This window comes from Armigeres subalbatus, chromosome 2 (genome assembly GCF_024139115.2).
Source record: "Armigeres subalbatus isolate Guangzhou_Male chromosome 2, GZ_Asu_2, whole genome shotgun sequence".
NCBI lineage: Eukaryota > Metazoa > Arthropoda > Insecta > Diptera > Culicidae > Armigeres > Armigeres subalbatus.
The window spans coordinates 401031256-401046715 of NC_085140.1; the positions used below are offsets into that span (position 1 = coordinate 401031256).

At 42.3% G+C, this 15460-nt stretch overlaps 1 protein-coding gene across 8 annotated transcripts in view; it reads left to right on the forward strand.

The window, feature by feature from the left end:
- LOC134213291 (adenylate kinase isoenzyme 5) overlaps positions 1–15460 on the forward strand; it is a 69979-nt gene that overhangs the window by 40781 nt on the left and 13738 nt on the right. For 3 of the 8 annotated variants that reach the window (XM_062692216.1, XM_062692217.1, XM_062692218.1), the window contains exons 2-3: positions 4467–4618; positions 10828–11124. In XM_062692216.1, the coding sequence (XP_062548200.1) occupies positions 4597–4618; positions 10828–11124 (319 nt within the window). In that variant the 5' untranslated portion in view covers positions 4467–4596. Of the gene's footprint in view, positions 1–4466; positions 4619–10827; positions 11125–15460 lie in introns of those variants that run through there. The other 5 variants (XM_062692223.1, XM_062692220.1, XM_062692224.1 and 2 more) reach the window with 3 other exon arrangements.

The following is a 15460-nucleotide window of genomic DNA, read 5'->3' on the forward strand; positions in this document are numbered from 1 at the left end:
TAGAGATAGAGAGATATCGAAATAGGGAGGTAGTCAAGATGTAGAAAACCAACATGTATGTAGATCGAAGGGACCGAGAGAGCCATCTACATAGGGGGAGATATAGAGATATAGATATAGAAAATCGAGATGTATGGAGTCGACTGTATTATCCTTGAAGCAACAATATTAGTAAAATTCAGAATTGAAGTATAAGGAATTTTAAAAAGTAATCACAGATCACGAAATAAATACTAACAGAATCTTGAATTTTCAAACATGGGCTTCTAATACAATAATACTTTAAAACTTTCCCAATTTTGAGACTCCGCAAAAAGTTCTTAGATTAAAAAACACACAAATAATTTTATATCGTTGTGATGTTAGTTTAAAAATATTGAAAAAAAAGTTCAGAAATGAAAAAAAAATCATATCTTATTCCATAAGGAATTACGGTAATGCAAAAAAAGTTTTATTCTAATCTGAATAAGAATACTAACTGAATTTTATATGAAAGTGTTAAGGTCACTCCTGACAGAATCCAAGTTTCAAAGTGCTCGCGTTTTCGGGGGCACACCGCTCGATACGGAGGCGGCGGACAACTGTCATTTTTGTTGATCCAGCTTTGCCAGTTGTGACAGTTGTGCGTTGCTTCCGTATCGAATTGTGCCCCCGAAAACGCGAGCACTTTGAAACTTGGATTCTGTCAGGAGTGACTTAATGCCGATAATAGAAATGAAATTGATTAAACGCAAAGGGATGTAAGTGACAAAAACTTAGTTTTGAGAAAACTGCGTTCAAAGTTTTTCAATATTTTTTTGTTTTTGTTATACTGGTTTTATCACACTCTTGTAGAGTAAATTATGGTCTTCAAGAGCGTTATAAAACTTAAAATGTTACTTGGGATAGAACGTTTTTGTCACAACTTTATACGGCTGTGGAATTTGAATTTATCCGGATTGTAGTGTATTACTTTTTGGCACCACTTCTACTCTGTTTGTAGTGATAAAATAGAAGAGTAGAAGTGGCGCCAAAAAAGTAATACACTATAATTCCTGGTATCCGGATAAATTCAAATTCCGCAGTTCCTACCAAGCAATAGATGGGGCGTTTGTACATAAAGTTGTGTCAAAAACGTCCTATGCTAAGAACAAATCTATCTTTATACATAAAAATGAATTTCTGTCTGTCTGACCCTCATAGATTCGAAAACTACTGAACCGATCAGCGTGAAAATGTGTATGCAGAGGTTTTTGGGGCCGAGGAAGGTTCTTAAGATATATCGAGACCCCTCCCCCCTTTGGAAAGGGGGCTCCCATACAAACGAAACACCAATTTCTTCATAACTCGAGAAATAATCAAGCAAATGGAACCAAATCTTACATGTGGAATTTTTGGAAAGGAAGATATGTTTCTGTGGTGGTCCGAAACCGCTCTTCTTTCTGGAAAGGGAGGCTTCCATACAAAAGCAACAGAAATTTCTGCATAGCTCGATAACTAATCAGACAATAACAATAATAACAATAAAACGGGACTTGCTCAACTCCTTGATAAAGGTACAATATATGTAACCGAAATGTCGGATAATAACGTAAAACTCCACTTGTGATAAGACGAGTTTGTACTGTTCCATTTAATTCCACTTCTTTCTTGTACCTTTGACAGATACGTATTTCGACCTCAACAGTAAAGCCGTCTTTAGTGTCTTGTACTTGACTCGACTACAAGTCGACTGCAAGACTTGTAGTTGAGTCAAGTACGAGACACTGAAGACGGTCTTACTGTTGGGGACGTATCTGTCAAAGGTACAATAAAGTAGTAGCAATAAAAGGAATAGTACAAACTCGTCTTATAACAAGTGAATACATTCCGCTAAAAGCTGAAAATAATTGTCTTAAACGTAAAACTTGTTTTTAGGCATAACAAGACTGAAAGCCATAACCTCAAATGATATCAACTTAGTTTACTTAAAATATATACAAATATGATTTGCACAGTGACACAATACCCTTTACAAATAATTTACTCAATTACGTGTGGTGCACCTCATTAACAAGATGCCCTGATTTATCCTGCTTGCAATCGTATAAAGGCTCCCCCAAACCTAAGCGATTTCTTCGCCGCGACGGCGACAACTAGTCGCCACGATTCCATCGTTGGGTCGCTGCAGGCAATGTTCTATATACGCTTCCATACCAACGGCGACAGAATCGCTGTCGCCAAGCGATAGAATCGTGTCTCTACTGTCGCGTCGCGTGTGTTTGGGGGAACCTTAAAAAGACTAGTCCCAATTTTTTTTTATTCCTTTATTTATTTGGTAGGCACTCTGTGTTACTTAACCGCTACTGTGCCGAGATCTACTGTGGTATTCTGCAGCCAGAATCCACACAGAATCTATTTTTAGATTTTTCCATTATTCATTGTTGTTGTCTTTGTTGGTTCATCTCGTCGTGAGTCCATTGTGTTCCTTTTGTCCATGTCGTACATCCAATGATCGTTGCATTGTCCGGTTGCCATTTATCCGGGTAACGTTGGGGGAATGCCTCCGAGAAGAACAAGTTGTCAGTCGTCATCAGGCAGCCATGGCGGTGAGGCGAGCACCCCAATACGCCACAGCATAGGCTGCGCATCTGGCGACTGACGAGGGTTTTGGTGGAGGGGCTGGGAATCGAACCCATGACCATTCGCTTGAAAAGCGAACGTGTAGCTAACTACGCTACGGGACCACCTCAACTAGTCCCAAATTGTTATTCGAGATTTCGGATGAAAGTGATGTTATTCTCATGCAATCTTCTTCTTCTTCTTCTATGGCTCTACATTTCAACTGGAACTTGGTATTCTATTAGCATTTCCACAGTTATTATATAATTGAAAAGCTTTTCTATGCCATTCCATGAGTATGTCTCCCCAGGCAGTCGAGAATGTTTCCCATATGAAAACATCGAAATTGTACTGCTTAATGTAAATGATAATGAAAAGCTGGTTTATTTGTCTGTTCTTTTTCCTAAACTTTTAGTCTCATTAGAATACAGCTCAACCATATTAAAGAGAAATGCCTCTTTTGATGCTTATGTATGGGATCCAAGTGAAAAAAATCATCAAACAACGAAAACATATTTATTCAATCATGAATGGGCACATTTGCTCACGGAATCGTTAGTTACAAGCTTCCAATGATGTGCTACGGCTCACACGCAAGAAAGTGTTTCCAAACCATTACCTAAATTTGTCACATTCTTCTGACTGTTGACTACTTCATACACAACAAAATGGAAATTATAATAACAGAAATGTGAGATATAAATTGCAACTCATCGTCTCCAATTAGCTCAGTCAGATTTCGCGATAAGACTAAAATCGTCGCAAAAATATGGTGACTCACGGTCTGGGCTCTCTGTCCATATGGTCACCTGTCTGGTCTATTTTGTGGCACTTGTTTACTGATTTTCCGAGCTTCAAGGAAAAGGGACACTCGTGCATCGACAAACATGTAATTATACATATTTCAAAGCAAACAAAAACATCCCTTCGCTCGGTCAAAACACAATACATTATGGATAAACGAGTGGGCTCATTGGGGAAGTTTGTTTTTGTTACAGTCATGGTCGACCTCTATGAAGAATGTTTTGCATTTGACAACCGATGAGAGGCTTCCAGTTAGCTTTGCAGCTAAGTAAAGCCGTTGGGTTTCCTATCTGGGAATAGCATTTTCATTGCTTGGTGTGGCCTTAATCAATAACAATACAAAGCTGAAATGCAGGCCCACATTCTATAGGAACGTAAAGCTACGAAATAATATGACAAAGTACTTTAGAAATTATATAGATATTAGCATTAGGCCAGAAAATTACTGATGCGCAAAAACCGACAATCCAGATTGTATCTTCGGAATCGATCGTTCCGTTCCCCTTCACTACAATATTGCATTAACAGGATTGTCGTGTAGGCGGAATAATATACTCATCATGAAGCGTTGTTGTGGAAATTATGCCTATAAACACAGCAGCTATTCAATCATGATGAGCTTATTCTTCTGTCACACCTTCTCGACAGCCGTGAATACCGGTAAAAATAGTCAATCAATTATTTCGGCTGGAACAAATTCACCATTCTCTTTGAGTTATTATATGTAGGGTTAAGGCAGGTATTTTCATCTGCGTTTTTATTTTCGTTACAGTCTCGAAAACCAATAGAACAAACACTTTTATGCCAAACTCAACCGTAGAAACGTTCTGCTATATAGTAGAGTTTTGGCAAATGGACGTTGATTTCGTTGGTTTTAGCCCCTATGAACATTGACGGAAATACCAGCCGTGTCCCTACTACCGATATCATCAAAACACTGTTCCGTACAGAAAGGAATTCAGGCTATGCTTTAATGGACAGTTTAATCCTTTATTTCTGATAAAATCCGATGCATTCGATGATGGTCAAATCAAATCGTTTCAATAACGAATATCTTCAAATAATCACCGTTCTGGTTCCAGTGAAAGTAGTGTTCCTGGTGTAACATTTAAAAAAAGCTTAGAATACTTTGACGTGAAATTTATCGTGATAACGAATAAAATTATATGTGATCTTAGAAGTCAGCATACATCATAGAAACACGAATGGATAATGGGTATTTGTTTGGATACAGGTAAGTAATCACAATTGTGTTAGCCGGACTTTCCAAATTATAGTTTTATAGGATAAAAAACAAATGCATAAAAATCACCTATTAACTTTAACTAAGACATAAGGTCAACATTCAACTGATATTTAAAATATCAAGAACATGGGAAAACCACATTTTCAAATTTTGAAGCTACAGAGATTAGAATAACAATAAGTGGCGCGAAGAGTTGGAAGCATAAGTATGAACGAAAATATCTACGGGCCGTAATGATTTTGGTAGAAACGGGGTATAACCATTGGTGTAAGGGCCCCTCCAAACATACTTGTGCCAGCTTTCTTGAAAATTTGAAAGGTTTAATTGGAAATGGTATATGTTGCATTAACATATATCTCCTTATTGAGATTCATTAATTGTAATAATTTGTTCGACTGAATATTGAGCTTGGCATATTCTAAGAATTATTGATTTTCAAGATCGTTGATCGATATCTAACCACATTCCTTGCTTGTACATCTACATTGAGGATGCACAAAACCAGTGTATGTTAGTGATCCGGTCATCGATGTTTCCTTGAAAAATCACTTTAAATAAATAATTTTTTTTAATTAAAAAAAAAACAGCGTGCACTAGGCACAGTAGCCCCGGATCAGAGAAACGACTGGTATAACGGCGAATATGAGCAGTTAGCTGAGGAGAAGAATGCAGCATGGGCGAGATGGCTTCAACACCGCACGAGACCGAACGAGGCACGATACAAACGGGCGCGTAACAGACCAAACTCAATTTTTCGGAGGAAAAAGCGCCAGTAGGAAGATCTAGACCGTGAAGAGACGGAGGAACTGAACCGCGCTAATAACGCACGAAAGTTATATGAGAAGTAAAACCGTTCACGAAAGGGTCGGTGGTGTTGTTCTGTGCTCATGCACTTCTTCTAATATTCCGGCCCCTAACTTAGGCTAGTTTGCCGACTGGCTTGCTGAGATCCATAAATCGAATCCTCCTGACTCCCCCCGAGGTGTCAAGGGTGATCCACCAGTTTCGGTGAGGGAAACTTCTGCACTGATGGTGCCCCGACTACCGGCAGCTATCGCAGGGAACGCTTTCGCGCATTGCGCCGGCTTCGGATGCATAGGTGATCCTACAGTTCCGGTGGATGACGTCCGCACTGGCGGTGCCCTACATACCCGAAGCACTTCCTTCGCCTTTCTTCTTTCTTCAGCAGGTTGGTGGTTCGAGTGCTTAGGTCGGTCCGACGATTCCGGTTAGCAGAAGACTTCCGGTTCGCTGATAACCCGATGCCAAACACTGCTTACTGTACTGGATTTCTTTCCAAACCGACGCTTATTTGCTTCTCCATCGACGCTACAGCTCTGACAGTATTTGCGTCATGACTCTGCTTACCGCATACAAAGTGCCTTTATCGTGACACATTCGCTCTGCGATGTTGTCCAGCATTCCTCTGCGTACTTCCGCAAACCTCGGGTAGTCGAATACCACGTGCTCTGGAGTCTCCTCTACGTTGATACACGCCGGGCAGAATGGCGATGACGGATGGCCACACCGGTGTAAATGTTGGCGGAAACAACCGTGTCCGAAAAGGAACTGTGTAAGGTAAAAGTTTACCTCACCATGCTCCCTACTCACCCACGTCGACACGTTGAGGATGAACCGATGGGTCCACCTTCCATTATCGGCATTGTCCCACTCCTGCTGCCACTTCACCATAGTAACTATGATTCGCTCCTCTCTGACCATTTCAGACATTGCCCTCTGAAAGTGTCTCCTGGCTCTGAGACCTTACCTCTCGTCGTACCGTCAGCGTTCGTGTTCCAACACTATACCGGATCGCCTGGTGATCTAAGGTTATAGTCTTCAGAAGGGATCCGGTACGGTTCAGCAATAATTCCCACGTAACACATTGCTTCTGTTGTCGACTGCCACAACAATTGCTGTGCAGTGTCGCAATGATTGAGACTTAACTTAACGATCTCCATTAATCTCGACCCACCGTCGCCTTTTTGTAGGCAGCGCATTGGAAGCCACCCGTCATATGGTCGTTTCCGTCCTCCGGTACGATGAAACCAGATAGATCGCCCTTTGTAACTAAAACGATATCCTATCCCAAGACAATCATGGAGAAGCAGAGGTATACACGGTCTCTAGTGAGTCGGACTAACAATCCTTCCCTTCCTTCTTCTTCATTGGCATTACATCCCCCATTTCTGCATTCGTATATCATGAGGCTAACACAATGATACTTTTATGCCCAGGGAAGCCAAGACAATTTCCAAACCGAAAATTGTCTAGACTGGCACCGGGAATCGAACCCAGCCACCCTCAGCATGCCCAAGTAACCAAACGTTCCTTTAAGAGTAGGTTTTTCGCTTAATCAGCTTCACTGAGCTGCTTAAGCGAAAAACGTACTCTTAAAGGAACTTTTGGTTACTTGGGTGGTCTTGCTTTGTAGCCACGCGTCTTACAGCACGGATAAGGAGGGCTCACAAGCTCCTTCCCTTCCTATATAACCATAATGACGTGGCCGGCGCCATTATTGACTTAAAATATTTGAGCTCCTGAAACGTGTACATTGAGAATAGATATCTAATCCCAAGCCCCATTCATTGTGCTCTATGTACAATTTCGCAAATTCAGTCAATCATGGAGTAGCAACTACGAATTGTGCGGTCTTAATGCTCATAATGCTCATGGTGTTCAAATGCCATACATTTGAAGCATCGCTCCATCTATTTGGGGTTCGAAGGTTGAGTCTAAACGGACACACCGACCGTCCGACTTTCACCTTGCCCACCTCCATCATTTTGTTGACAGCGTCTACCGGTAGTCGTATCGCTGCTACTTGTCTACCACCGTACGCTTTCCTTAGCAGAATGGTCATCTGAACTTCGCCCAGCGTGCATTGTGAGGTCAGTGCATCCCTCAGTTCGTCAACCATAGTAGTGATCTCGTCCAGGTCTCTCCACTCGACCACTGCCTCCTGCGTTAAAGCTCTTACGTTTCCTTTACTACCTAAGAAATCCCGGAAGGCCAAGCTCCTGGCCGTGAGATCCTTCAGCTCGAACAGCAATTCCCACTTCTGAGTACGCCTAGTCCTCACCACTTTTTGAGCACTGGGTCCTCTCTCACCTTCCGTAGAGCGCTGCGTACGTCGTCTTATCGCTCACCTCGACTATCAAGGCGTCCCCCTTGACCCTCTCACTAGAAGAGTGATGTTTTTCTTTCTTCTTCTGCTCCTTCTTCTTTTTCACGTTCTCCTTCTGCTTCTTCCTCTTCTCCCGCTGGATTTCCACTGTTTGCTAATCACCGTTCTTGACGCCTTTCTTCAGTACGCTAGCACAATCTTGCACGTTCCGCTGCTTCTTCGGGACTTCCTGCACTCCTGGCGAGTCCCTACTTCGCTTCTCCGTGCGAGTATTTCTGGGGCTCATTGGTGTCTCAGCTGCTTCCGCTTTTCTTTGGAGCGCGCTTTGAAATTTTAGACTGTTTTACATAATATATTCAAAAATTAGAATGGAATGTTTTTTAGTTTTTGAGATATATTTTTTTGAATTTATCAGATTTTGGGTTTTTGCGCCATACCCATGGGACTAAACTACCATGTGTCTCCATTGATTTATGAGTCAAATGGAAATCAAACACTGATACCACTCTGTTGAATACGCGTTGTAAGCCATGAATAGCACTCCATGATCCATAATTAATGCGGCGATGCGAGAGTCACAGCATTGAATTATTACGCAACGGCCGGGGTTGCACGTTTATATTTATTTCCTACAAGATTGTTTCACAATCCGTCCTCCAGCATTTCGGCGACGGTCAGTGCTCGGCAAACATCTCTGCGGATATGCAGGGGTTCTAGATCAATCAATTGGCAACGGCTTTCGTAGTCAGGTAATCGATGGGGGTCCCTCCAAGGTGTCCTTCTGAGAGCAAAACGAAGGACGCGACGCTGGACTGATTCGACTCGCTCGGTACCGTTGCACACTGGTTCAAAAGCCCCCAAAACGTACGTTTTTTAGTTTTCGACCTGAAAACTACATTTTAGAGTCATGATGTCTTCAGGAGGGTTGAAGGATATTTCTTGGGCTTTCTTTTGATAAGAAAACATCATGATCTATCCACCTTAAAGGGCGGTATGATATAAAAAAAATTACGCAGATGTACAAAAGCAGTACCGCGACCTGCCCTAATTCCGCGCATTGCCTTATACCGTGGATTTTATCCAAATTGATGAATATAGAGGTACTGTCTGTCATACACATCACATTATTTGGTGAAATACACAAACATATATCAGAAAATGTTAGCAAATTATTATTGTGGGAATTTGTGACGTAAATTAGGAGCGCTAAAAAATAAATGTGAAAATGTATGGTTCGACCAGCCAAAATTTGCATCCGCTTAGCAAAACGCTTAAAATTATGGTTATATTTCCTTGATTTTTAAATGATATTTACTTCCAATATCTCATTGAGCCCAGTTTTACAGCTATAAAAAGTGAGCTGGGTTCTGAAATGGCATTTAAATTTCTTGTTTTTGCATATTTATTGATAAAAACAATTGTCGCGGTATTAGGCCATCTTCTTCGCCAGTAGTGCTTATTACCGTGACTAGGCTATACCGTGAAGTTGATACTCCTCCTCCCATTGTCTTCAAGAAATGTGAAGTAAATTATTTGAAAAATTAATAAACGCTTTTAAACCCACCTGTCATAAGACGAGTTTATACAATCCCATTGAATTCCACCACTTAATTGTATCTTGACAGATACGTATTTCGGCCTCAAAAGTAAGGCCGTCTTCAGTGTCTAGTACTTGACTCGACTTCACCGTCTCGTTTTAAACCGTCAATATTGAGAAATTGCTAACTTCCCAAGGAAATGATTCTTTTCCCAGTAGGTATCTGTGTATAATAGTAAATAGTAGTAACGTTTTTTTAGTATGTATGACCTAATAATTTAATTGAAATTTGTATATGATTCAATTATTAACACATTTTATTGTAAATAAACGGGCACGGTATTAGGCAATTTTCTGCGCGGTATTTGGAATCTTCTTCGGAATGTACGCGGTATTAGGCATATTCATAAGTCAAATGTCGAATACTATTTTCTTCATGTTTTTATGAGTTGAAGTACAAAACATATTTTTCTCTTCAAATGTATTTAATATTGATTAAAGTGACATAGTTTTCATGGGTGATTGTTACAAATTGAATTTTATATAGCGAATTTATTGTGGACACGTCCTTAACCCCACGGTAATAGGGCATGTCACGGTAGTTGTCCACTGCAATGTTATAAAGAATATGAATTGGAACATCTTTTCTGAAGACACAATATTGGATTAACGGTTTTGTAACGAGTTAGAGCACGTTTTGTATGAATGACCCCCAAAAATCATATTTTGAGCATAACTTTTTTGAAAATGATTTTAGCACTATGGTTTATTCTAGAAAGTTGTGCATAACGACAAAAAACATCATTGCGTTCCAGAGTTATTGAAAACAACATTGTTTTTCGCTAAGCTAAAAAAAATTAAACCGAGATAAAAAATGTTCAATAGATACTGCTGCAATTCATTAAAACTACCGCAAATAAGAACTAATGGTAATAGTAAAATCTATCCTCCTAGAGTGCTATTTTGACCTCTCTGTTTTCTCATTTTTATAATGCGTGAAAAAGGCGCCAGCTACGCTAGGTATACCTATAGGCCTATAGCCTATTCTGGGATTTGTATAATAATCTATCAATTTTGTGTATATCCTATATATGAAAGTATGTTCTTAAAAAGAATTGTAACATAATCTAACATCTGCTGGTTGGGTATATCTTTGGAAACGCGTCAATCTTTGATGACCTAATGATTGATTCAAAAATGTGCCGTCAAAAGATTGCTTCTTTTTTTTTGATTTCGGAGAATCGGTCTGCCTACCGTTAATCTGGTCCCGTACACATGAAAACGTTCGACAAACAATTACTTCACTCGAAGAAATAGACAAGTTTTCGCTTCGTTGGACTATTTAACGAACTATATCTGTCAACTTGTTTCGTCGAGGAAAGTAGCACCACATTATATATTTTCCTGGTAACGGAGTCAATATTCATGCTAGACCATGTGTACAGGGTGTCACAGCTTATCAGTTTTCGGAAAATACCAAATCACGACTAACGGTTCAAATTCCAACCCTCTCTTGTGTTCCCCTCCCAACAGACAAAAGCAACACCACACAGGAGGTGGACGACTCAGATTGGAAAGGTGGCGGAAGAGGCGACGACACACGTGCGGCCATCGTTCGCTCGCCGACGCTCCGTGGCGGCAGCCCGATCAACGCCGGAATGCACAACACCGGCAAGGTCAAATTCGACCCGCCAAAGGTACCGGTCATCTTTGTGCTCGGTGGCCCCGGTAGTGGTAAAGTGACCCACTGCGACACGCTGATGCAGGAACGCCGCGGGGTCACCCACATCAACATGATGGATCTGCTCCAACAGTACGCCATCGGAAACGGTGAGTCATCGTTATGTGCCAGTCGACCCCGTTCAAGAATGGGATTGTCTGGCTCTTTTTATGCATCAATAATTCGTAGACTTAAACGGTGTGACATCGAATAAGTGCAAGCAAATTTTTTTTCACCGCAGCCGGTTCGATTTCGCCACTGATGTGGTTGGTTGGTTCATTCCCTTTACAAGGACTCTCGTCTCACATACTCACAAACCGCCTTGTTTGTCCATTGATTGTCTGGGTTCATCGATTTTCGATACGGCTTGATTTATTCCTATTAACGCATGGGTTTGATGATAGTGAGCTGAAATATTTATTAAGGGCAAATATTGTTCAGTTATTAACTGCAGTACATGGTACTCAATTTACATAAAGCATAAAGTATTAGTAGATGCAGCATTGCAATGCATCGATTGCTTGGTTAGCTTCCATAAACAGTCATTACTCACATGTTCGAAGGAATGTTTCAACAAATTTTGGTCAGCCCCCTATTAACTTCGCAAGCAGTGTAGCTTTCATGACTCGGTTCGTTTTTTTGGATTTTTGGTAGTTTTAAACTAGGTTTTAAATTTGATACAAGTTTTCATCCCTTGTTGATTGTAGTGATTTCTGTAAAACTAGAAGAAAGAGTTCAGTACATATGTTTAGTACAGGGAATGGAAGGATATCGCACCACAAAGTACACTACTTACCGGTCATTTTTTTGTACCCGAGCATAAGTTGGGAGCAAAATATCGTTATGAAATCTATGCAATTTCCACATATGTACTCTTAAAAAGAAATTGAATCCAAATATGTAACCAGTCATGAACATCAAATTCGGTCGCATTATAAGTTGCAGCAACTGACCTGGAACTTGTGTGCTACTCGGGATATGACCCTTTGAAATTTGGACATGAAGCATTTCGTAATGGGATTTCCCTTTGCAATGGGACTACGGGTGATATTGCAATGCATTGCTTACACATCATTGTCAATCCAAACCAAACTCCCCATCCCCTCCATTTCGAAGTTTCGGGAACAGCATGTTGGTAAATAAAATGTTTGGCTTTTAGTGGAATGTCTTCACTTGCCATAAGACGAGTACGAGACACTGAAGACGGTATTACTGTTGAGGTTGAAATACGTATCTGTTAAAGTTACAATCAAGTGGTGGAATTAAATGAGATAGTTAGTACGAACTCGTCTTATGGCAAGTGAACAGCATGTTGTTAGGCCGTGGATCTCTATCCAGCGGGATGATACTGCCATCTTAGGTATTACTTGCGGGAAAAACATTTCTTATTCAGCATCTGGATTTTAAAACATACAGATACTCGACAGCTTGGAGGGAAGTGGGCTTTAAGCGGCACACGATCGCACAGTGATGGGCCCCCATACAAATGCCGGACAAAACCTAATATGTCCTCCGAATAGTAATTTTGAAACGCTAAATTCATTTTGAGGTTAGAATTGTAATCTGACATATACTTTGCTACTCAAGTACTTCCGGAAGCCCATGACTTAAGGTCTGAAGCAGTAACAGCGTCCCCCCAGTAACAGTTGCATAAACATCAGTATTGTCAGATTTATTCAGCCACCAATTATACTATCATACATAATAGCATTTGCTCCAACATTCTTCGCCCAAAATGGAGTATTTATTCATCAACAAATAGCAATCTCTTTCCACCTTTACTTGAATAGTCGATAATGATGTTTATTCAACAACTTTGTTCGAAAACCAGTTATAATGTTAGTTCAACTTGTTTGCGACTTACTGATCAAGCTTGTTTGATCTTGCGTTTCGAAATACGTAAATAACATTACAATGCTGCATTTACTAAAGGCATTGTTCAACATACTGGAGATAAGATGAAAAATAAATTGGGTACAGGATACCGGTATCAATCCTACGACATTTGAATCCCAAGCCCTCTTGTTTACAATCGACTTTATTTGTCACCTTGGATAGCGCCAAGCTATAAAATATAAACCATACGTTGGGGCAGCAGGGACTATGTCCAAGGGCTTGACGATCCCTCCCCAGGCCATCTGCGAGTTGTGGCGCCTGCCTAGGATGTGGTGGGGTTTGACAGTGGGCCCTGTTAAACCTCTATAAAAAGCTGCATGTATCCGCAAGTAGGCTCCGCCAAAGCGACCGTGTGCCGCACAAGCCCAAGTCCTGGTTTGAAGGGGGACGCTAAACAGCCCTGACACGACGGCCCTCCGACGAGACAGGAGGTTTGCGCAGGCCCAATAAACCGCCTGGAAAACCAATAATTACGAACAATATAAGAGATAATGCGACTCGATATAATCGGCAAAGACCTAGGCGACGAATAAAGGATCACGATTGGAAGCTTGGAACATGAAACTGCAAGTCGCTAGGTTTCGCAGGTTGCGACAGGATGATCTACGATGAATTACATCCCCGCAACTTCGACGTCGTGGCGCTGCAGGAGATTTGCTGGACAGGACAGAAAGTGTGGAAAAGCGGGCATCGAGCGGCTACCTTCTACCAAAGCTGTGGCCCCACGAACGAGCTGGGAACCGGCTTCATAGTGCTGGGTAAGATGCGCCTTAGCGTGATTGGGTGGCAGCCAATCAACGCAAGGATGTGCAAGCTGAGGATTAAAGGCCGTTTCTTCAACTATAGCATCATCAACGTGCACTGCCCCCACGAAGGGAGACCCGACGACGAGAAAGAAGCGTTCTACGCACAGCTGGAGCAGACATACGATGGATGCCCACTGCGGGACATCAAAATCGTCATCGGTGACATGAACGCGCAGGTAGGAAGGGAGGAAATGTATAGACCGGTCATCGGACCGGATAGTCTGCACACCGTATCGAATGACAACGGCCAACGATGCATAAACTTCGCAGCCTCCCGCGGAATGGTAGTCCGAAGCACCTTCTTTCCCCGCAAAAATATCCACAAGGCCACATGGAGATCACCTAACCAAGAAACGGAAAACCAAATCGACCACGTTCTAATCGACGGTAAATTCTTCTCCGACATCACGAACGTCCGCACTTACCGCAGTGCGAATATTGAATCCGACCACTACCTCGTTGCAGTATCTTCTTCTTATTGGCATTACATCCCCACACTGGGACAGAGCCGCCTCACAGCTTAGTGTTCATTAAGCACTTCCACAGTTATTAACTGCGAGGTTTCTAAGCCAGTTTACCATTTTTGCATTCGTATATCATGAGGCTAACACGATGATACTTTTATGCCCAGGGAAGTCGAAACAATTTTCAATCCGAAAATTGCCTAGACCGGCACCGGGAATCGAACCCAGCCACCCTCAGCATGGTCTTGCTTTGTAGTCGCGCGTCTTACCGCACGGCTAAGGAGGGCCCCAAACTTGCAGTATGCCTGCGCTCAAAACTCTCGACGGTGTACAACACGCGTCGAAGTCGGACGCCGTGGCTTAACATTGGGCGGCTACAAGACGGTAGACTAGGTAGACCGCCATTGGTAGCACCGCAACCGCTGCACTTGGCACGGTGCCCCCGGATCAGAGAAACGACTGGTATGACGGCGAATGTGAGCAGTTAGTAGAAGAGAAGAATGCAGCATGGGCGAGATTGCTGCAACACCGCACGAGGGCGAACGAGGCACGATATAAACAGGCGCGGAACAGACAAAACTCGATTTTCCGGAGGAAAAAGCGTCAGCAGGAAGATCGAGACCGTGAAGAGACGGAGCAACTGTACCGTGCTAATAACACACGAAAGTTCTATGAGAAGTTGAACCGTTCACGTAAGGGCCACGTGCCACAGCCTGATATGGACATAAACGGGAACCTTCTTACGAACGAGCGTGAGGTGATCCAAAGGTGGCGGCAGCACTACGAAGAGCACCTGAATGGCGATGTGGCAGACGAAGATGGCGGTATGGTGATGGACCTGAGGGAACGCGCGCAGGACATAATTCTACCGGCTCCAGATCTCCAAGAAATCCAGGAGTAGATTGGCCGACTGAAGAACAACAAAGCCCCTGGGGTTGACCAACTACTAGGAGAGCTATTTAAATACAGTGGTGAGGCACTGGTTAGAGCGCTGCACTGGGTCATTACCAAGATTTGGGAGGAGGAAGCCGCAGGAGTGGATGGAAGGTGTCATGTGTCCCATCTACAAAAAGGGCGATAAGGTGGATTGTAGCAACTACCGCGCAATCACATTGCTGAACGCCGCCTACAAGGTACTCTCCCAAATTTTATGCCGTCGACTAGCACCAACAGCAAGGCGGGTTTTATGGGCGAACGCTCCACCACGGACCAGGTGTTCACCATTCGCCAAGTACTGCAGAAATGCCGCGAATACAACGTGCCCACACATCATCTATTCA